Genomic DNA, 22,039 nt, shown 5'->3' with positions numbered 1-22,039 from the left:
AAAAACTCTCACTAGTGCCACCGAGAGTCCGGGGTTCGTCTTGGTGCAGGAGCTGACGCTAAAGCCCAAGATTAAACAGACCACGCTCCACACGTTGATAATATTAATAACCAAGTTTATTGAAGAAATGAAACACTAGAAAGAAATACAGTAGTTTTACATTTAGAAAGAAAGAGTGAGACCCTCGCGTCAGGCGAGCTGCCTTGTGTCTGCCTAGCCTCGGCTTTGTCCCGAAAAAACCACCACGCGCTACAGTGTTTATTTTAGCTAGCCATGTGGCCTGTACGCACTCAGTGGTGAGGCCACTGGTCGTATCTCAATCTTCCTTGCTTGAAACAATATCGTGTGTGGTCTCTTTAGGACTGTTTATGCCAAGGGTATCCTTAATACTAAATGGTTATACATTTAAAGTTACAGTAATTGCGTGGGGGTCATATATGACAAGATGGAGCAGTGGTGGAATAGTTATTAGCAAGGAAAATACAAGAAACTTGGATAGAAATCGGTTACAGTACCACTTCATCCACCATGAAATCACCCGGGTTGAACTCAAGACTTCACGGTCAGAAGCCAGCGCCTATCCGACTGAATACGGTCAGTCACATGACTGAAAATGTATTTTATTTCTATCTTTTCACAATATAAAACTACTTTGGGATTTTATTTTTGTAGAATATATAAATTAATATTAAAAGAAGGAAAAAAAGCAAAACACAAGCGTGGAAATGTCCATTATGGCAAGTATACAGAAATATTCTTAGTTAGTTTAACGGATGAACTTAATTACGTGAGTCACCATAGGAAAATGGCTATTATCAACGTTCAAACATGGTCCTGTGCCTTTAGGAATTACTGTAACGTTGACCAATAAATGCAAGGGGAATTACCACCGATAAACTGGAGTCATAATATAAGTTTACAAAGCAATGTACCGTTGATTCTTTGACGCGGGTAATACACCGTCATTGTATGATTCATGAAATATTGTGACATGACGCCTGAAAGCTACAACAGTGGAACCAGATCGGACGTCCACTGTTAAACAACGGCTCGCCAAACAAACGTTCCCGCAACAACGAGCAGACGCCGAATAGTTCCTTGCTAGGCAACGGTTCGGTAAGCACGTTTACGTGACAACATACAGTCAACAGACATTTTCCGTGGTTAGCGGTAGAGTCTAGAAAAATGTGATTAACGGCCGTGGGGATCATTTGCGCTGACCACGTGACAGCCTCTATCCGCAAAAGTTGGCACTAACTTCGCCGACGGCCGCGCCATAGTTCAAGCGATTAGTCGCTGGCTTCCCACTGCGGCGGCTCGGGTTCGATCCCGGGGTCTGGTCAAGTGGGATTTGTGGTGGACAAAGTGGCGCTGGGGCAGGTTTTCTCCGAGTATTTCGCTTTCCCCTGCCAATCTTCATTCCACCAATTGCTCCAAAATCACCCTCAACTATCATCTGGGGCTAGTATACATTAGACCAGAAGTGGCCGCAGTACAAGGGACTCAGTCCCATCCCACTAGCAATAAAAAAAAATTCGCCGACAAGCGGCGGCCGCTCGGTCGGTGTAGTTCGCTTGCGGAATACAGACCACGGAGTTTGTTTGTTTAGCGGTAGAGTGTATAAGGAGACGCGCAGAGAAGAACGATTTATCCCTGAGTGTAATCTTCGATAGGAGGGTTACACGGCGATTGCACATAGAAATGAGCCTTTAAAACATTTAATAGATGGTATTCAGTATTCCAAAGTGATAGATCAAGCGCTAACATTAAGCTGACACTCCCCAAAGCTCTCATTAGAACTGTAATGACTTATGCTACTCCCGCCTGGGAATTCGCGGCAGTACCCGTCTAATGAAATTGCAGCGCCTGCAAAACAAGGTTCTCGGCACCATTGGCAACTTTCCAAGGGACACACCGGTTCGCGATTTACACATGGCTTTCAAAATTCCGTACCTATATGATTACATAACAAAATTACGCAGGCAACAAGCAGAAATCATAAAAAGCATGATAACGAAGGTGAAGCCCGACATAGAAAGTATAAGAGGTTTAAACTTGGCGGCGGTCAAGCATAAGACCGTTCAATTGACTAGATTGCCGTTGTAGCGGAAGCTCCTAGAAATAGGGCATAATCTGCTGTACTGAGCCTTGACTGACAGAGGCCCTGTGTATATTTTATATAGATTTATTAACATGTTTAACATGTAAAATATAAATATCCTTTGCATTATGACAAATGACTTACTACTACAGACAATGACACTGACAAAAGACTGACCCGTCCTCTCGTCAGAGAGGGCGCCCCACAATAACAGGACCGAAACTGTCAAACGGTAATAAATATCTGGTCATAAGCCCCAGATTGGGCTCGTCACCAAGACAGAGAAACTGACTGACCGTCGGTCGCCATGTGACTTTGATTTTGACTTGAGAACGATTCATCCGTAAGATAGTCGTCGTTCAAGGCAGTTGCAGTAGAAAAAGTGACCGATTTGTAAATCAGAACCAAATCGGTCACAATCGGAGAGAAGACACTCGTAGTCCAGTAAGGAATGGAGTGAGTCTAGACAGTCATCCATTGTGAACTGCTATAACTGATTGTTATTATAAAGAAGCGCCAATAAATCCAATCGTCCAATCCAGAACCCGTTAATATTAGTCACGGAACCCCGACACGTTACAATATTTTTCTACAAATTCCCCCGTGGAGACTGGGGTGCATATCGTAACATGGCACGGGTCTTCCTGTTTCCTGTTCGTAGGTAAGCGTTATGTTCTTTAAAAAGAAATAGGCCCATTTCAGAAGTGTTCGTGGTTCGTTACCAGTCTTGAGCTTAACAGAGTTTGTTAGATCCTAAAAACAGTAGAGGCGACAGCATCTTGAAAGTCACAGATTCAGAACAGTTAAAATGTGTATACAATAATAGAACGAAGGTTGAGGAAACAAGACACTGACTTGAGAAGGGTATAGAAGTACTTATCCTACGGTTTGGCAAGTGTGTCAATCTCTACTTTAGACGATTATTTAAAGACGCTGTCAGTATTGGTGTCGGACCATACGATGATGGCTGAATAATGAATTAGAAAAAATCTGAACAAGCGGTCGTGGTATAATCGAGGTAACATACGGCATTTTCTTGCATGTACTGAGGAAAATCACGAAAAAATCAATCAGTATAGCCGGCGTCTGAATTGAGATTGGAACCGAGCACCTCCCGAATAAAAGTCTATAGCACTACCGCTCCATCAGCCTGTTAAGTGTGACAGCTTCAAAGTGGATTCAAAATTTAGAATCGTTCCTGTCTCTAAATAAGCGCCACTTTTGAATACTTATGTGGGAGTGGAGTTACGGATCCACGCATTAATCTTGGCACTATGTGAAGGCAAGTGTTGAGCATCGCGCCCTGACTACTTTACTTCTGGTGATAGAAACCCCTTTATCGAGCGGCCTCCGTAGTCTAGGGGTAACGTTCCCACCTCATGACTCAAGGTACGCGGGTTCAAACCCGGCGGAGGTCGTGGAATTTTTAAGGGCGGAAAAATTCAGGGAACAAGTCCTCCGGGAGGGACTTTAAGCCGTGGGTCCCGTGTCGTAGATTTACGGCACGTAAAAGAACCTCATGTCTCTAGGAGACCTCTGAGCTAAATTTGGCAAAAAGTTTCCCGCCCAAGGTAGTTTCCAATGCCTCCAGTAGATGGGGAAGTATTAGGTACCACTTCCAGAGGAGGGGAGACCTCTCTGACAGAAAGGGACTAACTATTAGATACCATTGCCAGTAGAAGGTTGGAACCTCGCTGGCAGAAAGGGGCTAATAGCGAGCACCAGTACCGGTAGGGTATGGAAACAGTAGAAATTAAAAGGGGGACGCACAAAGGACCAATAACTGGTCTAAGTGCATGGGGAAACCCACCCCCTCTATACTCAATACTCAACCCCTTTATCGACTGGATAGGAGGCTGTGTAAGCCCCCAAACTGGTATGAACGCTGTGGATAAGAGCAAGATCTGTTTCCCTTGCCAAGAATCGAACCACGTTTCCTTCGTTGTCCAGTCTGTAGCCTTGTAAATATACCAACTGAGCTAATTACGAGGTATTATCTGCATTGGAAGCCCAGATAATCATTTATAGATCTGTGCCTTGTAAGCTTACTCTGTGACCTTCACTACCCAGACAGAAACATTATGTTAGAAAAACTAATGCATATTTGTGGATGGCTTAAAGAGGGAATATTTTAAGGTGTTTATCTGCAGTCTCTATCAGAGTCTCTTATCAGAGGTCGAGGTCAACATATAACCAACTTCTTACGGTCTACAGCAGTTAGGAAATGTCCAGATTACAAAAGTTGTCATGTACATGTTAATTGCAATAATCAATTATTCCTTATAACTACTATCTATTTGTTACCTATGCCACACTACATCATACTATATCACACTACATACATCACATTGGCAACTTCTCAAGAAGGGCTCAGCTCTATGAGTGAGGGAGTGACCAAGTTCCACACCCATAACTATACTTTTATATATTCTAATTTTTATATTTTTATACAGCTGACGAGAAGACGAAAGGTCCTGGACTGATTGATAGCAAGCATTACCCGAATTCAATCTCCTCTTAATTTCCTCCTGAATCAAATTCTGATTTGTTAATGTCACATTTTCAAAATATGTTGGCTATCTCTATGTCATGATTTTGCCCTACGTTCTAGTGACGAGACAGCAACAAATACTTAATTCTCTCTGTGTTTACTTCTAGACTAACCTCCTTACTAGCGTCAATTACATTTTCTGTGTTTTTCTTTATAGTATCTACATCACCCAGTAGATTCACATCATGAGCACAGACAAACAGCTGATGGTCCCGTTTAATTTCGGTCCCACCCGGTTTTCCTTGACCTTTTTAATGACAAATTCTAAGGCAAAGTTGAAAAGCAGTAGTAATAAAGCATCTCCTTGTTTTAGACCATTCTGGATAGGGAAATCAGCAGACAAATGTTTACCTATACGGACATTATTATACACATTTTAATCAGCCTGATTAATTTCATGGGTACCCCAAATACTGTACTTCCCTCCTAGCTGAATCATAGGATTTCTTGAAGTCTATGAATAGCTTATGTACTGTCTCATTGCACTCCCATTTCTTCTCCAGTATCTGACAAATATAAAAGTCAATGTTCATATACATACGACACATAATATATGCAATTTGTCGAACGATAAAAATTTTATTCAGAGCCTTGGGTGAATATTGACGAAATGTTTAGGTCCTCAAACCAGAACTAAAACATCTCTTGCAGTTATTAGTTTTTGTAGTTCTCTGTACTTTCTTTTGGCACTGCGTTCTCCACTACCCATGAGGAACTTTGTGATTTACGAAGATGATCTACTCGTATTAATTGATAGGTTACTGGAAATTCTCTGAAGTATAGTGCGGCCATTTTCTGTCCGTTTAACCTTGGACGCTGTACAAAAATACGCTTTCCCTCAGACTTCCACAAACTCGTGTTAACCTTGCACGATATCTCGTCAACCTTGGGCGTATGAAACTGGAAATTCTTGTCAAAGCCGACGCTTCTCATGCTTTCAAGTCTTGGCTATGTTCACGCTGTTATAATCTCTTGCGACGTCGGATATCAGTGACGGAATATTTAAGATCTGAGGTTTCCACAGATGTGATTTTTAAGATTGTAGTCTACTGGATTGTGATACCGCTAAATTTTATCGTCAGATATGGAATTTTCTCTCTCCAGGGTTGAAATGTTTAGGTTCAAGAACAGGCTCGGTTATACAGGCACGTTACCAAGAAACGTGGTCATGAAACTGAAGCAGATGCGGTAAAGAAAGAAATAGAGTCCAAGCCAATGGAAAGAATATTTTGGCCCAGTTCCACTTTCCACCTGACAACACTGTATAACCGGCCAAGCTTACCCGACCTCCGATTGTTTCTGTATTCTTAAGTTACTTCATTCTGTTCTAGAAAAAAACGCGAAACTCAACGATTAAATTAAATTAATGACGTTAATTACTGCATCATTGAAACCAAATTGATGAATAAACAAATTTAAGCCACAAGTTTAATTATACTATGACAAGACGCCGAAAACTGGAATAGTGAAGTCACAATAGATGATCATTGCTAGGCGACGACTCGGTAAACACGTTCCCGCGGCTACGAAAACGCAAGCAACAATCGAGTAAATTTCATTGTTATGCAAAGGCCCTGTAAACACGCGTTCCCAACAATAGAGAGGCTGTGTTTTCTGTGTGATCCCTGAAAAGTGGTTATAGGGAAGAGTTTATTTAAGAAGTTGTAGTCGAGTCGAGTTTCGTGACGCCAGTCTGCCACTACATGAGCTTGGGAGCAGAGCAATTGAATTGAATTGGCAATTGCAGAATAATGGCAAGAAAGGAACTGAGCTGTGAAAAGTTTTCATATGTGGGATTTGAAGTGACAATGAGACTGTTATAAATCCGTTGCCAGGATAAGACTAATGAAGACTGAGAACCCTAGTGCGTGTGTAACGGTGAACTGCAAAGTGTATAGATCAGCGATAGCGCTGTATTGCTTGTAGTCCCGAGTTGTGTGTACCAGGTGTCAGTAAATCAAATCATCCAATTCAGAACCCGTCTTGTAAGTAACGCACAACCCACCCCCTACATATGATAAAATCTATAATTCTAGGAGGCTACGAGTGGATTCCTAGAAACGCCCGTTCTCTCCATTTCGTTTCCCATTTGTGGCGACAATTCAGTGCGCCCCTTATAAACGTCGTTTTTATCAATTTCTTCCTAGTGGCTCAGATCAGGTTCCCTTCTCTACCCCCTCCACCACGGGTTCCGAACCTACACGCTTTAACACTGAAGACGAAGTGACCATGTTTCCCCGAAACTTAGTTATTCCGCACACAAAACTACACGGAGTCACAGCCAACAAGACCACAGTCTTGATGGCAGTTCATATGCAGAGAATTGCATTTTATTAAAATCCAGCATCAATCCAGTGGAATATTATTTCCACGGGAATCACTTAAAAACAAATGTCACAAAAAAAAATACGCATGGTACCCCCGTAACTTCTAAAAGTTCTCTAAAGGCAGCTGCATTTATATTAAAACACCAAATCCGAGAGATGGCAATATACAGTACGTGAAGCTGCTATCTGGAGGAAATGTTCTCGGAAAACTGGACATCGTAATACTGATGCAAATGCTGCCATCTTCTTCTGTTATTAGTAGCTACTTGCTAAATTACATATCGAACATGCATAATAACAGACTAACGACAGAAGAGCAAACCTTAGCTTCTACGAGGGTGAGTCAGGAAGAATCCGCAATTATATTATTATTAAGCAATACATTTACGATAAGTGCGTATAATAGCATCATATTTCTATATAGCCCCCGTTAATCTAGTGGTAGGGCCGTACCAGTCGCCGGCTTCCCACTGCGGAAGCGCGAGTTCGATCCCAGGTCAGGACATGTAGGATTCATGGTGAACAAAGTAGCTCAAATCCTCTCTGAATGGCGGCTCCCTTCGAACTGCATATTCTTGCAACTGACTCAGGGCCATTTCACACCAACCTCCTAGCCTTCTCTTCACCGCCTATGAATTAACTAAGATCAAAATCGCAGTCAAAGTTACTTTACGACTGGCGGTATACAGTCAAGCAGTTCGTCTTGGTGTCAATTCTCTTGACATTCACGACCAGAGATTTTTTTTCAACTGAACCCTTGCGATCATAGTCCCTACGTAACATCCTCTCTGACGGGAAGATGGGTCTGTCTATTATGAATATGCTTAGATTTTCGTCAAGTGTACGTATCGCACAGAGAGCATGTTACTGAAAATTCTTCATTATTGGCATTTTACTCTGCCAGTCCAAGCTTTGCAAAACAGATCATGCCTATCTTACGTATCTTATGCTACAACGGCAGCTTAGTCACCTGAGAGGTCGTTATCTTGACCACCTCCAAGTTTAAGACTCATATTTTTCTATGTCTGGCTTCGCATTTTCCTATACTGAGAACATGTTCATTCTTATGATTTTGTATGACTCCTGCTTTTTGCCCACACAATTTTATTATATAATCTTATATATTTTTATTGCTAATGGGGTGGGACTAAGTCCCTTGTACTAAGGCCATTTCTGGCCTATTGTACCAGCCCCAGATGATAGGTGAGGATGATTGTGGAGCAGCAATTGGTGGAATGAAGACTGGCAGGAGAAACCGAAGTACTCGGAGAAAACCTGCCTCAGCGCCACTTTGTCCACCACAAATCCCACTTGACCAGACCCGGGATCGAAACTGGGCCACTGCAATGGGAAGCCAGCGACTAACCGCTTGAGCTATGGCGCGGCCCTTAATCTTATACATACTGAAGGTTGAAAGTCGTGTGCAACTCGCGGACTTGTGTGCACCTTGGAAATTTTCAACGGTGCGGAAAACCTGTTTTGTAGGCGGCCATTTCACACCTACCTCGTCTCTTTTATAAACCCCCAGCCACATGGACCACGTGGAAAACACAGCTCTTCCACTGTTGCCCCAATCATTTTCATAGGAACGTGCCTGTCCGCGAAGGCGTCACCTAGCAACGGCCGCGTATACTCGCCTATTAAAAATATGTTGCCTATCAGCGAATGTTGTTTCGTTGGCTGTTTCGAGGTCGTTACCCAGCAACGTCTCTACACGCTAAAGTATGAAGTTATCACAAGAATGGATAACGATTGGTTCTCCCTGCAATTTCAAATTCACAGAACATAATCTCTTGATTGAGGTCTTCTGAGTTATGTCGTCTAATCTGGTAGGTGGTTACCGAATTTTTGTAGAAACTGTTGCCTCTTCATCTGGATAGAAGATGGAGGCAATGTGCTTCTCCGAAACATGACCTTTTTAAAACTGTACAGTGTCACCTCGGAGAAAGTAATCATCATTCTCTGGCCTTCTTCGACACGAAACTCCTTTTGCAGACTCAATATCGCTACAGAAGCATGTGGCCAAGGAGAGTAGGCGAAGAAACAATGTTCATTTTTGCATGGAAGTCTGTGTATATTTCTCTTATAAACTCCAATGTCAGAATCTGACATGTTTACTTTGCTCTGGCACGCGAATATAACAAACGATCATCTGTTTATCGTTTTCAGTGAGTCAGATGTCGTGATGCCTTCTGTCTGCGTGCGTAGGTGACCAGACCAGACAGCATATGCATTTATGTTTTGTTTCTGTCTAACAGAAATGAGAAACAACAATATTCTTTGGGGGGGTAAAGGGCGGCCTGCACGTAGGGCTGACAACCTTGCCGCCAACAATGAGCTGATTGTCTAGAAAATGTGGGAACCGCAACATCCCACAACCCTATGGGCCTCCGTGGCCTGTTACAGGGGCAGCTTTACCTTTTAATTTTTACTTTTTTTACTTTTTCCGTGATCACGTAGTGTTATGGATTGTATACAAGATACAGCAGGTCCCAGAAACTGTGTTTAGCAAGATATGTATGGATGTTATTCTGTACTTTGTCCATCAGCTTGGGATCTGTTAAAACATAATATTTCGAAAACAGGATGTTTCCGTTATCGGCTGTAGGAGAAAAAACAGTTTCCACTCAGTTAAGCCTATTGGAAAGACAGTTCGTCCAGTGAACATCGAACAGAGACAGAGTCACATTATGGCTGTTCCGATCCCCATCTGGGGTAATGACCAGATCCTAGTCTTCGGTTCGACACTTTCGGTTTTGTCGTTGTGGGTCATCCTATCTGGCAAGAGGAAGGTTATGGCACTTGTCAAATCACCGCCACTGCCAGCTGTACGTGTTCTTAAGATTTAAGGTTATACATAATGTGGTGTATAGACCCGTTGTTGGCAGGGACCTCGAAGCAAACAACGGCCCGGTAGAAACGCTTGGTAAACGTTCCCGAGGCAACGGTTACGCACGTAAAGGGGGAAACGGAGGGTTGTCTACGCGGTCCACGCCGAGGAGTTAAAAAGAAAGAGAACTGGGGCAACCAGACAGCTGAGCTCTGCAAGGGAGGCTGAGAAGAGATTGCTCTATAGTTCAGTTGAGCTCTGGAGTGTTAATCAGCGGTCAAAGGGCGTGATCTTAGGCGCTGAAGAATCTCCATTGTTAAAATCCGTCACCGGGAAACGTCTAGTGAAGATTGAGAAGACTTTGTATGTGCTAGTTGTTTGTAAATTGTGGAAATCAGCCGCGGCGCTGTAATTACTTGTAGTTCCAAGTTGTGTTTATAAGTGGTCATTCACCAATCCAAACCTCTCCTATAGTCACCCCTAAATCGTGACAATACATACAGACACACCTATACGTTACACGCCGTCTGTCCAGTGTCAGAAATCTCAGTCACTTCCAGATATTATTATTATTATTATTTTACTGCAATTGGATGTTCACCCGGTGGCAGTAAGCTTACACTGATAAGACAAGGAAGTCTGTAACATAAGGGAACAATACAAAACAAAATACAATACAGAAAACAAGGTACACACAGTGCAAATCCAAACATTGCACTCGAACAAGGACACTTCACATTACTTTGCTTGTTTCATTCAACTCCGCCTAAAGCCTCTGTACTTGTAACAGCTTTCCTAGATCTCTTTCTAAAAGTGTTTAGTTTACAGGGGAAATACGCTAGTATGCCTGCAGGTAAATTGTTTCAATCCGTTATGGTCCTATTTACATAGGAATACAACATTTGCCAACATCTGTTCTTTGTTTCCTGCTTCTGACTTTCCAAATATGATCGTCCCTAGTCAGGTAGCATGGTTGATGCAGGCTATCCCCTATCGCTTTCCAAGCAAATAATTCCTATTTTGTAAGATTTGAGGCTTTCACGGCGGTGACTATGAAGAAAGCAGTCTTCTGGGATTTGGCGCCGTGTATATGTGGTGGGCGATACGTTCCTCCGAAACGTCGGTTAACACCACATATACACGGCGCCAAATCCCAGAAGACTGCTTTCTTCAATTCCTATTTTCAATCTCGTATAAAAGGAATCTAAAAGCTACAAATGGAAGAAACAGTTAAGTGCGTATAGCGACTAGGCTACAGGCTCAACGACCGAGGAATCTGTGTTCGATTCCCAGTAGGAGTAAGATATTTTTGTCTTCTCTATAGGGTCTATACAGTCTCTGAGGCCCATCCACCCTCCAGTACAATGGGTAACTGGCGATATTTCTTTGGGGGTAAAGCGGCCGACGCATAAAGCTAACCAGTCATCTCCATCTAGTGATAAGGTTAAGAATGCTGGAACTATATCCCCACTCCCCCATACGTCTTTGTGGTGTGGTGCTTAATTACTTCTGCACAGGGACAACTGTTGCCTGTACGTAATAAAATACAATCTACGTTTCAGTGATTGTACCGTTATGGCTCGGTCATCAGGACCTCGTTTTTGTAAACGTGACGCATCAAGAAAAAATATATAAGAGTATACAAATCGCATCTTACACCTCTTGCATTCTGTAGAGTATGATCAGCTGAGATGTTATAGTACACTTCTCAAGGGCTCTCCTCTGCAGAGACATCTGTTCGTTACATTGTACTCCATGGTCATATTAAGTTGAATAGCTTTACGTAAGGTTTTCCCAACAGTTCAAGACCATCCAGAGTTCCCACGCACAAATATCAGTCATCAGTGGAGACCACACTTCCTTCAGTTATTGTTGACTTTTGTTAATTTCATGGTAATTTAACTTGTGAGGAGTGCATTAAGGCGTAAAACCTACATGCATGGAGACTGTGTGATGTCAAGAGTTAAGAAAAGTGTTATTCAAAACCTTCTGCAAGTCAGGGTTGGGGGTCTGAGGTCATGGTCATGCAGGTGATGATTTAGGGATAAGTGACTGTAATCATGTTGTGACAAGTTAACAGAAAGCCCATCGGATGCCCAATAGAGGAATAAATGAATGAAAATTGCATGCTATCCAGCCAAAAGTCACGGTACACAGTACCAACGCTTATGATTAGATTCTATACGGAACAAGAGCTTCAGTTGTAGGGTGCTACAAAAGTTGCTCGCGTCCGTGACATTTTCTAAGTCAGCCGAGTCAAACATGCGGCCCCCATAGCCACAAAGTGCGGCTCCTCAACTTTTAGAGCTAATTGATATTAAAATCAATATTAAAATGTTAGTAGAAATATTTTTTGTAAAGACAACTTTCAAACAGACCAGAAGATAAGAAGTCTCACGCAGACATAAATTAGCAGGCTGCAGGAAATTCAATGTTTTGCTATTTCTAACATAATTTCTTGTGTAATCTCTCTTTTTACATATTGAAAAGCCGTTTGATACTTGTCAAAAATGGCATTCTCTTGCTTTTTAAACTGTAAGGTATGTGACTTTAGGTAATTATATTGAAATTATTCCTAAATAATAAGTAGAATTAAATTTCCTTGTATCAAAATCTAATGTATATTTCTATTTCGAAGTGCGGCCCTGGACTATTATTTATAGGGCTGAGGTGGCCCTCTGTACAAGTTGAGTTTGACATGCCTTCTCTAAGTCATACGTGTCCCCTGGGTAGTGCAAAATGAGCAGCAAACCTGACAAAGCTTCCCAAAAGAAAAGTGCAAACTTCTTCAAGATGCAACAGAGCAAGAACTTGAGTGCTCTCTATTGGGAAACAAGAAGCAAAATGGGTTATATGATCCCAAATGCAGCCACTGGAAACCAACCAACCATCCAACCAACCAACCAACCAGCCTTCTGGGATGTATGAGACGGGGTAACACAGTCGGTATAGCGAATGCCTACGGGCTGAACGACCGAGGGGTCGGAGTTCGAGTCCCGGTAGGGTCATAATTTTCTCTCCTCCATATCGTCCAGACCGGCTCTGGGGGTCCACCCAACCTCCTATCCAATGTGTACCGGGGTTCTTTCCCCGGGGGTAAAGCCGCAGGGACATGAAGCTGACCACTCACCTCCAAGTGGTGCCGAATTGAAGATTACATGGATCTATACATTCACTCCCCAACGCGCCTTAATGGTGTAGTGCTTAATTAGTTAAGCACAGGGACAAATTTAACTTTTTTTACCTTCTGGGATGTGAAGCCTTGTAGCCAGGTAGAAGTTTATGAAAGTTTCGGAGAAACGTAATACTTCCAACTTCAGGGTAGAGATACATGATAAACAAGCAAGCAGCGAACACAAAGCACAGAAAGCAATTGTTGTTTACTTCTTACTAGTCCAGTATATGTAAGCAATGTCCGTCTTTTAGTGCACTCAATTTTACTTGTTATGTAATGGCAAGCAATGAAATAGATTGACGTAAATAGAGCACCTGATGATGGCACTGTAGTGCCGAAACATGTTGTGAAGTAACAAGTAAAACGGAGTGCACTAAAAGACGGACACTGCTTACATATACTGGACGAAGATCAGTGCAACAGGACGCTAAAATACAACATTCTTACTAGTCGTTTGTGTGGCTTATGCTCACACTTCGACTCCGATAATGGAGGCAACATGTTACTCCGAAACGTCTGTGAACTTCCACTGGTCCATAGGGAATTACATCCCAAATACAGTACTGTTCATACTACTGTCAAGAGAACTGCATATCACGTGAGAACTTCAGTCTTTATACCAATAAAAAAACGTAGGCTCTTTCTTTGAGGAAAGAGATTAAACTATGCAGACGAGCCAGAAAAAATCTGAGCCGCAGAACAATGAAGTACGCCTAAGGCTCCTTTAGCATGAGCAATTATGGCGCGTCTTAGCGAACCATGAGTTTAAACTGAGCTGTTTCCACACAGCCACACCAATGCTCATTGGTAAATTCTAAGGAGTTCTGACAATAGTATATAATATTCAAAATTAGTGGGTTTTCGGAGTTTTCCCATCGTTCGGTATTCTAGAAAATAGAAAACACAACGTTTCGAAAACTGGATCTATTTCCGTTTTCAGGTGAGGAGGGGAGACACCTACTCTGTTGGGTCCCTTAAGGCCCGTCCACATTACTCGTGCTCGTGCGTCAGAAGCTTACTGCTGCCGGAAAATCAGGATCTGGAGCTGACGAAGTGGACGCCCAAACTGGTTTTCATACAAAGCCTTCGCATTTCTTCACAACAGGTATCAGCTCCAGATCCTGATTTTCCGACAGCAGTAAGCTTCTGACGCACGAGCACGAGTAATGTGGACGCGCCTTTAGAAAAAGCTAACCTAGATCATTGGAGGAGGTGTCTACCTCCCTCACCTGAGGACGGAAATAGATCCAGCTTCAGAAATGTTGTGTTTTCTAGTTTCTAGAATACCGGATGATGGACGAAGGCTGAAACTCCAGTAATTCTGAGCGCTGCTCATTGGTTCACTAAGACGTGACACAAATGCCCGTGGAAAAGGAAATAAAGCAGGCCTATTTAACAGAGAATATACGCATATCGGGGTACACTGGGGTATATGCAGGAGACACAGTACTCTTAGGGTAGTGAAATAGAAGTCATGATGGGTGGATCATGCAGATATGTTGGGAAAAACGTAATTAATGGATACAAAATATTGATGAGAAAAGCTCTTGGAAAGAAAGGCCCATCTGAGGGCCGAGTAAGACGCGGAAGGATAACATCAAATATAGCTCTTAGGAAAGTAGAAGGAATGGAAGGTGGATGGAACTGGCTTCATATCGTGTCCAGTGGCGGGTCCTTGTGTTAGCAGCTTTGGAGTCCATAAACGTACTAGAGAAACAAGTAGTTCTTGGAAGAACTGATGGCCTACTTTCCTTCATACAATCCCCAGCCGTTCTCTAGCAACGATAGGGGGATTTTTACCGATTCGTTGGCTAGCAACAATAGAAGCATACACATATAGAGAGACTTATGGAAGGGATTTATGAAGTACGCAACTGAGATAGGCGCAGGTACCATGACATACATACCAAGTTTCGCAATTATTGGTTCAGCCAATCAATATTTGATAGGGGGGATAAGCAGATATATAGTCATGAATAAGCAAACAGCATGGTGATCGCTTAAGCCTATTTTTAGTTTTTTAAGATAAGGAAAGTAGGTTAAAAAGTGTATTGTGGGTAAATGAATTTTTCCCGACAACTTCCCTTCGAAAGATTTATCTCTCCGACAGATATTTTGTTAGTTATTTTCCAGATATCTGCAGGAATACATTCTGGTATTCATGTAGAATGTCAATCATCGTTAAAGAAAACTGAAATAGGTCGACAAATTTTGTTAAGATTTTCCGATACCAAATTTCATAAAATATATTAATCTATTCTCAGTTTGTTACTTGTGGACAGACTTGCATGGTGACGTCGTAATGTTTTAACACGTTGCGAGCACGTACGGCTGCGATCAGTTCTTACATGTGACACTGGGAGAGGGGGACTTCAGCAACTCGGTCGACCAGATGTGTTCCTCTGGAAAACTCTTATATTTACTTTTTACGCTTCACGTCCTTCAGCTGTTATATATTGTGTCGGAAATATGTAACAGCTGAAGGACAGCACTATATCATTTGTTCGCTGTGTCAACATGTGATGAAACAGGCACTCAGAATATGATTAGCTTTCGCATATCTGTGAACCAGCCTTCAAAACATTTTCTATCATCACAATTATAATCGGTACTACATAAGGACCTAGATGTACCAACAGTACGAGAGGAAATAAAAAAAAACAGCAAAAAGTATAAAATCAGACTCCAGGCCCATCCGAATGACTTGGCACAAAAACTACTCGACGACGAAGGGGAAATCAGGAGGCTAATCAGATTTAAACCATCAGATTTGCCCACCAGATTCGAATAATACAACACTTAACTGCATATCACTACGCAGTTAAAATAAGTATTGAGCATGTTCACTGGAATATGCTCACCACGTCAAGTACGCTCTTTCCTTTTGCTGTATGTAAATTAACCACAAAATGTACTTATTATCCACACTTAATGGATAGACTGTATAATTATTGGAGTTCAATAAAAAAAAATATAATGCATATTTGGCTGCACATATATGCAATGAGGTATTAATTTCTCCCTATATTCGTTCATCGTTCCATATAATAAATGGCTTTTCCCAAGAGTTTGTTAAAATATACGCAGTAAGATAGTGTCCAAATATCCATGTCGGACAATTATATGTAAAAATATAAACTTTTTTGTGATTTATTCTACGACGCTGTAGGTGTGGTCTAGTGGTCAAAGTTCCTGGCTACAGATCCAGAGGTCCGAGTTCGATTCCCGGCGCTACCAGATTTTCTGAGAAGTAGTGTGTCTGGAAAGGGGTCCAATCAACCTCGTGAGAATAACTGAGGAGCTATTTCAATGAAACAGCGACTCCGGTCTAGAAAAGCTAAATTAACGGCTGTGTGGATTCTTTATTGTAGAGAAAAGTATGGTAAATACGAAAGAGGCCTAAGCAATGACCATCCAGCCTTCTGTAGCACATCTTATTCTGTAACAGCGGTAACCCCGCGATTCCTAATATAGATCTTAACTTAAATCTGAGAGTATACTGTCAATAATCAGTTCAATTACTTCTTTTACTTTTCTTACAAATCTATTTCATATAAATATAGGAATGTTGTTTACGAAGTAACAGACACCTTGCACATTTTTTTTCTTCTAGCCTTAAAGAGTTCTATAACTGACTTTGGGTATTCTTTGCAGCTGTTCTCAGACAAAATGTCCATCATTGTATGGCCGTGGGGATTCTTTGCGCAGACCACGCGACACCCTCTATCCGCTAAAATTGACACTAACTTTGCCGACAAGCGGCGGTCGCTCGATCGGTATAGCTCGCTTGCGGACTAAAACCACGGAGTTTTTGTTCTGTGGGTAAAAGGGTAAAGATATCCTTGTAACAGGGCGTGCAGGACCACAGGGTTGAGAGACTTGGAGGCTCCCACATGCTCTAGAAAATCGACTCACAGACGGCGGTAAGTTTGTCAGCCTTACAAGCCGGCCAGCCAGTACCTAACAGGAAGATTCCTGGTTCTCATTTCTGTTAGAAGCTGAGTCTGCCTCAGGGCCACAGTGCGGTTGGAAGGATTAGGTCAATTGAAAAATCCAATGGCCCCATCAGGAATCGAAACCGCGACATTCCGGCTTGTAGCAAATTTTAACTTTTCCAATTTATTCTTTGTCGCTCCCAGAAATCTGCCGTAATATGCAATCCCCCGTCTGGTTGTCCATGCACCAAGGGGGGGGGGGAAGATATCTGAGAGGTCTAAACTTCGAAGAAAAGGTAACGTCGACACCAAAAGAAGTCCCTGCCGAACATAAAATACTTGTGTTCCTGTGCTTCATAATGTCGACAGCGGGTGTACTGGAGTGTTCTATCTCCACTTTCTGGCGAAAATGAGGTAATGCGCTTCCCTGATTCTCCGTATTGTGCAGTACTATCGCCATGTACTTCCATTGGGTTACCCTACTCCCAAGTGTGAGGTTCCTAAATGTGCTTCGTGCACTTAAAACTCAGATTCCCGAAGACCGGTTTGATGGACGTAACATTCCATTACTCGGGTGATGAGCTGCGTAAAGGCAAAACAAAAGTAAAATTGTCTCTGTGCTTAATAAATTAGGTACCACACCATGAAGGGGCCGGAATAGTGTACTCAGTATAGCGACTGGCCATGGGCTGGACGACTGAGGGGTTGGAGTTCAAGTCCCAGTAGGGTCAAGAAATGTTATCTCTCCAATAGTCCAGACCAGCCCTGGGGTCCACCCAACCTCCTATACAATGGGTACCGGGGACTCCTTCCCGGGGGTAAAGCTGACCATTCATCTCCAATTAGTGCCAAGATCACGAAAATGTTGATCTATACATCCACTCCCCCACATGCCTTCAAGGCGTAGTGCTTAATTAGTTAAGCACAGGGACAACTTTACCTTTTTACCTTCACCGTGAAGGCGTGTACAGGTGAAAAGTAAATCTGTACCTGTAGCTAATTAACCACTAATTTTTGAAGACGTATAGGGGAATAAAGGTACAGTTGTATGAATTGCTAATCTCGACATTAGGTGAAGGTGGATACTTAGTGTCACGTATCGACCCGCTTTACCTCCCGGGGAAAGAGACTTGGGCGTCCAATGAATAGGAGGCTAGGTGGGCTCCACTGCCGGTGTAGGCGTAGTGCAGAGGTGAACAATTTCTCTCCTCAGATCAAAACCTGGCTGTTCAGCACTTGCGCAGTCACTATAGGCTTATTGACTGAGTGATCTCGCCTATATTTGCCAATTACAAATTAAAAGACGTTAGAAAACAATAAGATATCATGTAGGATGAAGAACTTGGCACCAGCCTCACGTTCTGAATATTCAGAGATAGTTTTCCTTTCCTTAAGAAAGAAAGTAGGCTCATGATATAGCCATACTATGTATTTGTGTATACATGTCTGTATCTCACCTTTCAATGCTCCAAACCCATTCACCGATTTTCACGAAATTTGATATGAACGTCATGCCACCAGAGGCCACGCGAACGTTGTATTTCTTAATTTCTCACAATCTGTAATAACAACACGAAATTGTGAGGCGAGAACAAGATCAATGTTACTTAACGTACAATCCAAATATGGTAATAGGGCTTCGAAAATTATGCAAATTTTATTAAGGGTGTTCGCGGTAGCGTAGTTGGTTGAGGCACTATGATACAAGCCGGAAGGTCGCGGGTTCAAGTCCCGATGAGGTCATTGGATTCTTTTTCAATTGACCTAATCCTTCCAGACGCACTATGACCCTGGGGTCGAGTCAACCTCTAACAGAAATGAGTACCAGGAATATTCTTGGGGGTAAAGAGCGGCCGGCGCGTAGGGCTGATAACCTTGCCGCCATCTATGAGCCGACTGTCTAGAAAATGTGGGAGCCTCAACCTCTCACAACCATATGGCCCTCCACGTCCTGTTGCAGGGATACTTTTACTTACTTTTTATATAAGGCAACGAAATCCGGGGAAGAGGGGAGATGATTGGCTTGTTACATGGAAATCCCAAAGGCAAGCACTGCAGTATTGTGTAAATAATTTGAGATGGCTATCTTTTGGAATATAATGACTTGTATTCCGTTGAAAACCAACCGATGTTTCGGAGGAACATGTACCAATTTCGAAAAACAAGTTTGCCACTTTCTTCACTCTGGTTTCTTGCTTGGGTTAATCTTCGACACGCTGAAGATGGAGGGGACATGTTCCTTCGAAATGTCGGTTGATTTTCAACGGACTGCATGGCGTCATACCATTTAAGATAGCACTCTTCATAACCACTGCTGTGAGAACCTCAAATTATACATAATATGAAATTAATACAGAGTGTTAATATTCAAATTGTTTATGTTACAGTCACTGGGAAACCACGAATTCGACGATGGCGTGAAGAGCTTGGTGCCTTTCATCAACAATGCGACATTCCCCATCCTGGCGTCGAACCTGGATCTTAGAAAGGAACAAGATTTGTACAGGCCAAACCTAAAAAATTCAGTCGTCTTTGACCTCGGTGGGGTGAAGGTGGCCGTCATTGGATACGTCACACCCGATACCAAGGTACGAGACTACAGGGTGATTAAGAGTACAACACATTCTGATAGTGTTTATCTTCTGCGATGTGACGCTGTGCAGTTTGGTAATCGCTGAAGATAGTAAAATACTCTTCACAGTCGCAGTTGCGAGAATTTCAACTCTATTATACTGTAACTACATCCATTTGAAGTGCAAACATGAAATAAGAATCAGAGGTTGAAATAAAAAGTAAGCTTCACAACTCACCGCCTCGCGGGTATGACTTTACACCTATAATTTCCGACTTAATGATCTTATTACCAACAATCTGCACGGCACTGAAGTCAGACCGATTCTCATGCCACAACTAAAAATGTTCGAGTTTGTATTCTGGAGTGCATACACATAAATACATAAACAGATTAAATAAATAAATAACAAATTCAAAATAAATGAGGGAAATGCAGTAATAATTGTAGTTGGGACAGCTCAGTCAGTACAGTGACTAAGGTACTGGCCGGACAACCGGAGAATCGGAGTTCGTTTCCATATGGTTAACTAAACACAGGGAAAATTTTTATTTGCAACTATATAAATAACTAAATACAACTATCAATCTGAATTATTAAAAAATGAGCAAATAATTAAATGAAGTAAGTGAACGAATAAATAAACACATGCTTAAGTAAATAAATAATCAGAATAAGACGGAATAATATAATTAATAAACAAGCAAAGAAGTTAAGCGTATATATAAGTATAAACAAAAAAAACTCCGTGGCCTGTAGTCCGCAAGCGAACTATATCGACAGAGCGACCGCCGCTTGTCGGCGAAGTTAGTGTCAACTTTAGCGGACAGAGGGTGTCGCGTGGTCAGCGTAACGAATCCCCACGGCCGTTACTTTCTGTTTTCTATACCGGAGCCGCTGCTTTTCCATTTAAGTAACTCCTCAATTATTCTCACGAGGCTGAGTGGACCCCGTTCCAGAACCACTATTTCTCAGAAAGGAACCCGGGATCTCAGGATCTTTAGCCAGGAACTCTGACCACTAGACCACAGAGGCGGTCATATAAGAAGTATAGATAATTATATGAAACAAACATTACACAATGGAAAAGATTAGAGCACAATAAGTACATAAACAGTAGAAAATAAACTGATACCTGAATGAATGAATAATTATATATATGTATAGCTAGCAAATACTAAAAAAGTATGAACAGTCATTATGCAAATAAATACTATTGATAACTTTAATTGTTTCTTGCATCCTGTTGTGTATTTAATCAATATTATAGTCAATTTTACCGACCACACAACATATTTTTATTATTACGCTACATGTTTCGACCTCAAGAGGTCATCCTCAGGTGTACGAACACAGCTGTATAATTACACGCAATCACATTCGTCTTCTCACGACATGGACCGTAACAGATCCACAACTTCAGAAGACGCAGTAGAACAGCAAGACCTCCAAAAGTGAAAAAGTGCAATCTATAATAAAATTGAACTTTAATTCATGAACGTTTAATCAATAATATAATTAAACTAGTTAAAGTGAACTTGACGCAGTGATGAACGTAAGTAGGAAGTGACTGAATAACAAGTGAAAGTGAAAGCATAACTAGTGACCTGAATTGAAATTCGATTCACAAACCTTATTTTTTTTTTTAAATTTTGAATTTAAATTTTAACTTTTGACATTTAGAACAATTTTAACTTGTGTTTTATGAGAGAGCTTGATATATTATTGAGCGTGAGCCTAAATAAGATACAGGATCGAATAAGTGAGAAGACGAATGTGATTGCGCGTAATTATACAGATGTGTTCGTACACCTGAGGATGACCTCTTGAGGTCGAAACATGTAGTGTAATAATAATAAAAATATGCTGTGTGGTCGGTAAAATTGACTCTAATATTAAATACTATTGATGTTAAAGTACCATGTAGGAGTCATAATTAAACATCATGAAATTAAAAGCGACGCCACATTTCAGACGATTACACAGTGAATAGAAAGTCTGAAATAATCATAAAATTCTACTTGAGAATTTGCCACTGGAATTGCGTATTTGTTGCAGTTCATATCTCAAGCAGGAGAGGTGGAATTTCTAGATGAAGTGGAGAGCATCAAGGCTGAAGCGGAACGCATCAAAGAACGGGAACCCGATGTTCGAATATTTATTGCTCTTGGACATTCTGGCTTCGAAATGGATCAGAAGATCGCTGCCGGCGTACCTGATATTGACGCAGTGGTCGGTGGGCACACCAACACCTTCCTCTACAGTGGTAAGCCTCAGAGGTCAGCTAGTCTACACCTACGCTGAAGGGTTCAGTCTCCTCGGATGTAACGCTATTGACCACACCGCTGTGAGAACCTCAAATCCTACTATGTGATTCTAAAATATTGTCGGGGTTTCCATGGTCTATAATTTTCAAACCGGAAATAGAATGAAACTGCTAACGGGGTATGAAAGTGTAACTCAAAAAGTTTATTTGGCAGCGCTGTACTAGCCGCATTAATACCTTGGACAAAATATGACCTCATATTGAGAATTTCTTGATATGCAT

General features: G+C 41.8%; 1 protein-coding gene across 2 annotated transcripts in view; it reads left to right on the top strand.

Moving 5' to 3' along the window:
• The window catches only part of LOC111875565 (protein 5NUC), a 51,039-nt gene that overhangs the window by 7,131 nt on the left and 21,869 nt on the right, over positions 1 to 22,039 (top strand). For both annotated transcript variants that reach the window (XM_023871908.2, XM_023871909.2), the window contains exons 3-4: positions 19,307 to 19,507; positions 21,550 to 21,757. In XM_023871908.2, coding sequence (XP_023727676.1) covers positions 19,307 to 19,507; positions 21,550 to 21,757 — 409 coding nt within the window. The remainder of the gene's footprint in view (positions 1 to 19,306; positions 19,508 to 21,549; positions 21,758 to 22,039) is intronic.

Source organism: Cryptotermes secundus, unplaced genomic scaffold (genome assembly GCF_002891405.2).
Source record: "Cryptotermes secundus unplaced genomic scaffold, Csec_1.0 scaffold1251, whole genome shotgun sequence".
NCBI lineage: Eukaryota > Metazoa > Arthropoda > Insecta > Blattodea > Kalotermitidae > Cryptotermes > Cryptotermes secundus.
This window is presented reverse-complemented; position numbering and strand designations above follow the sequence as displayed.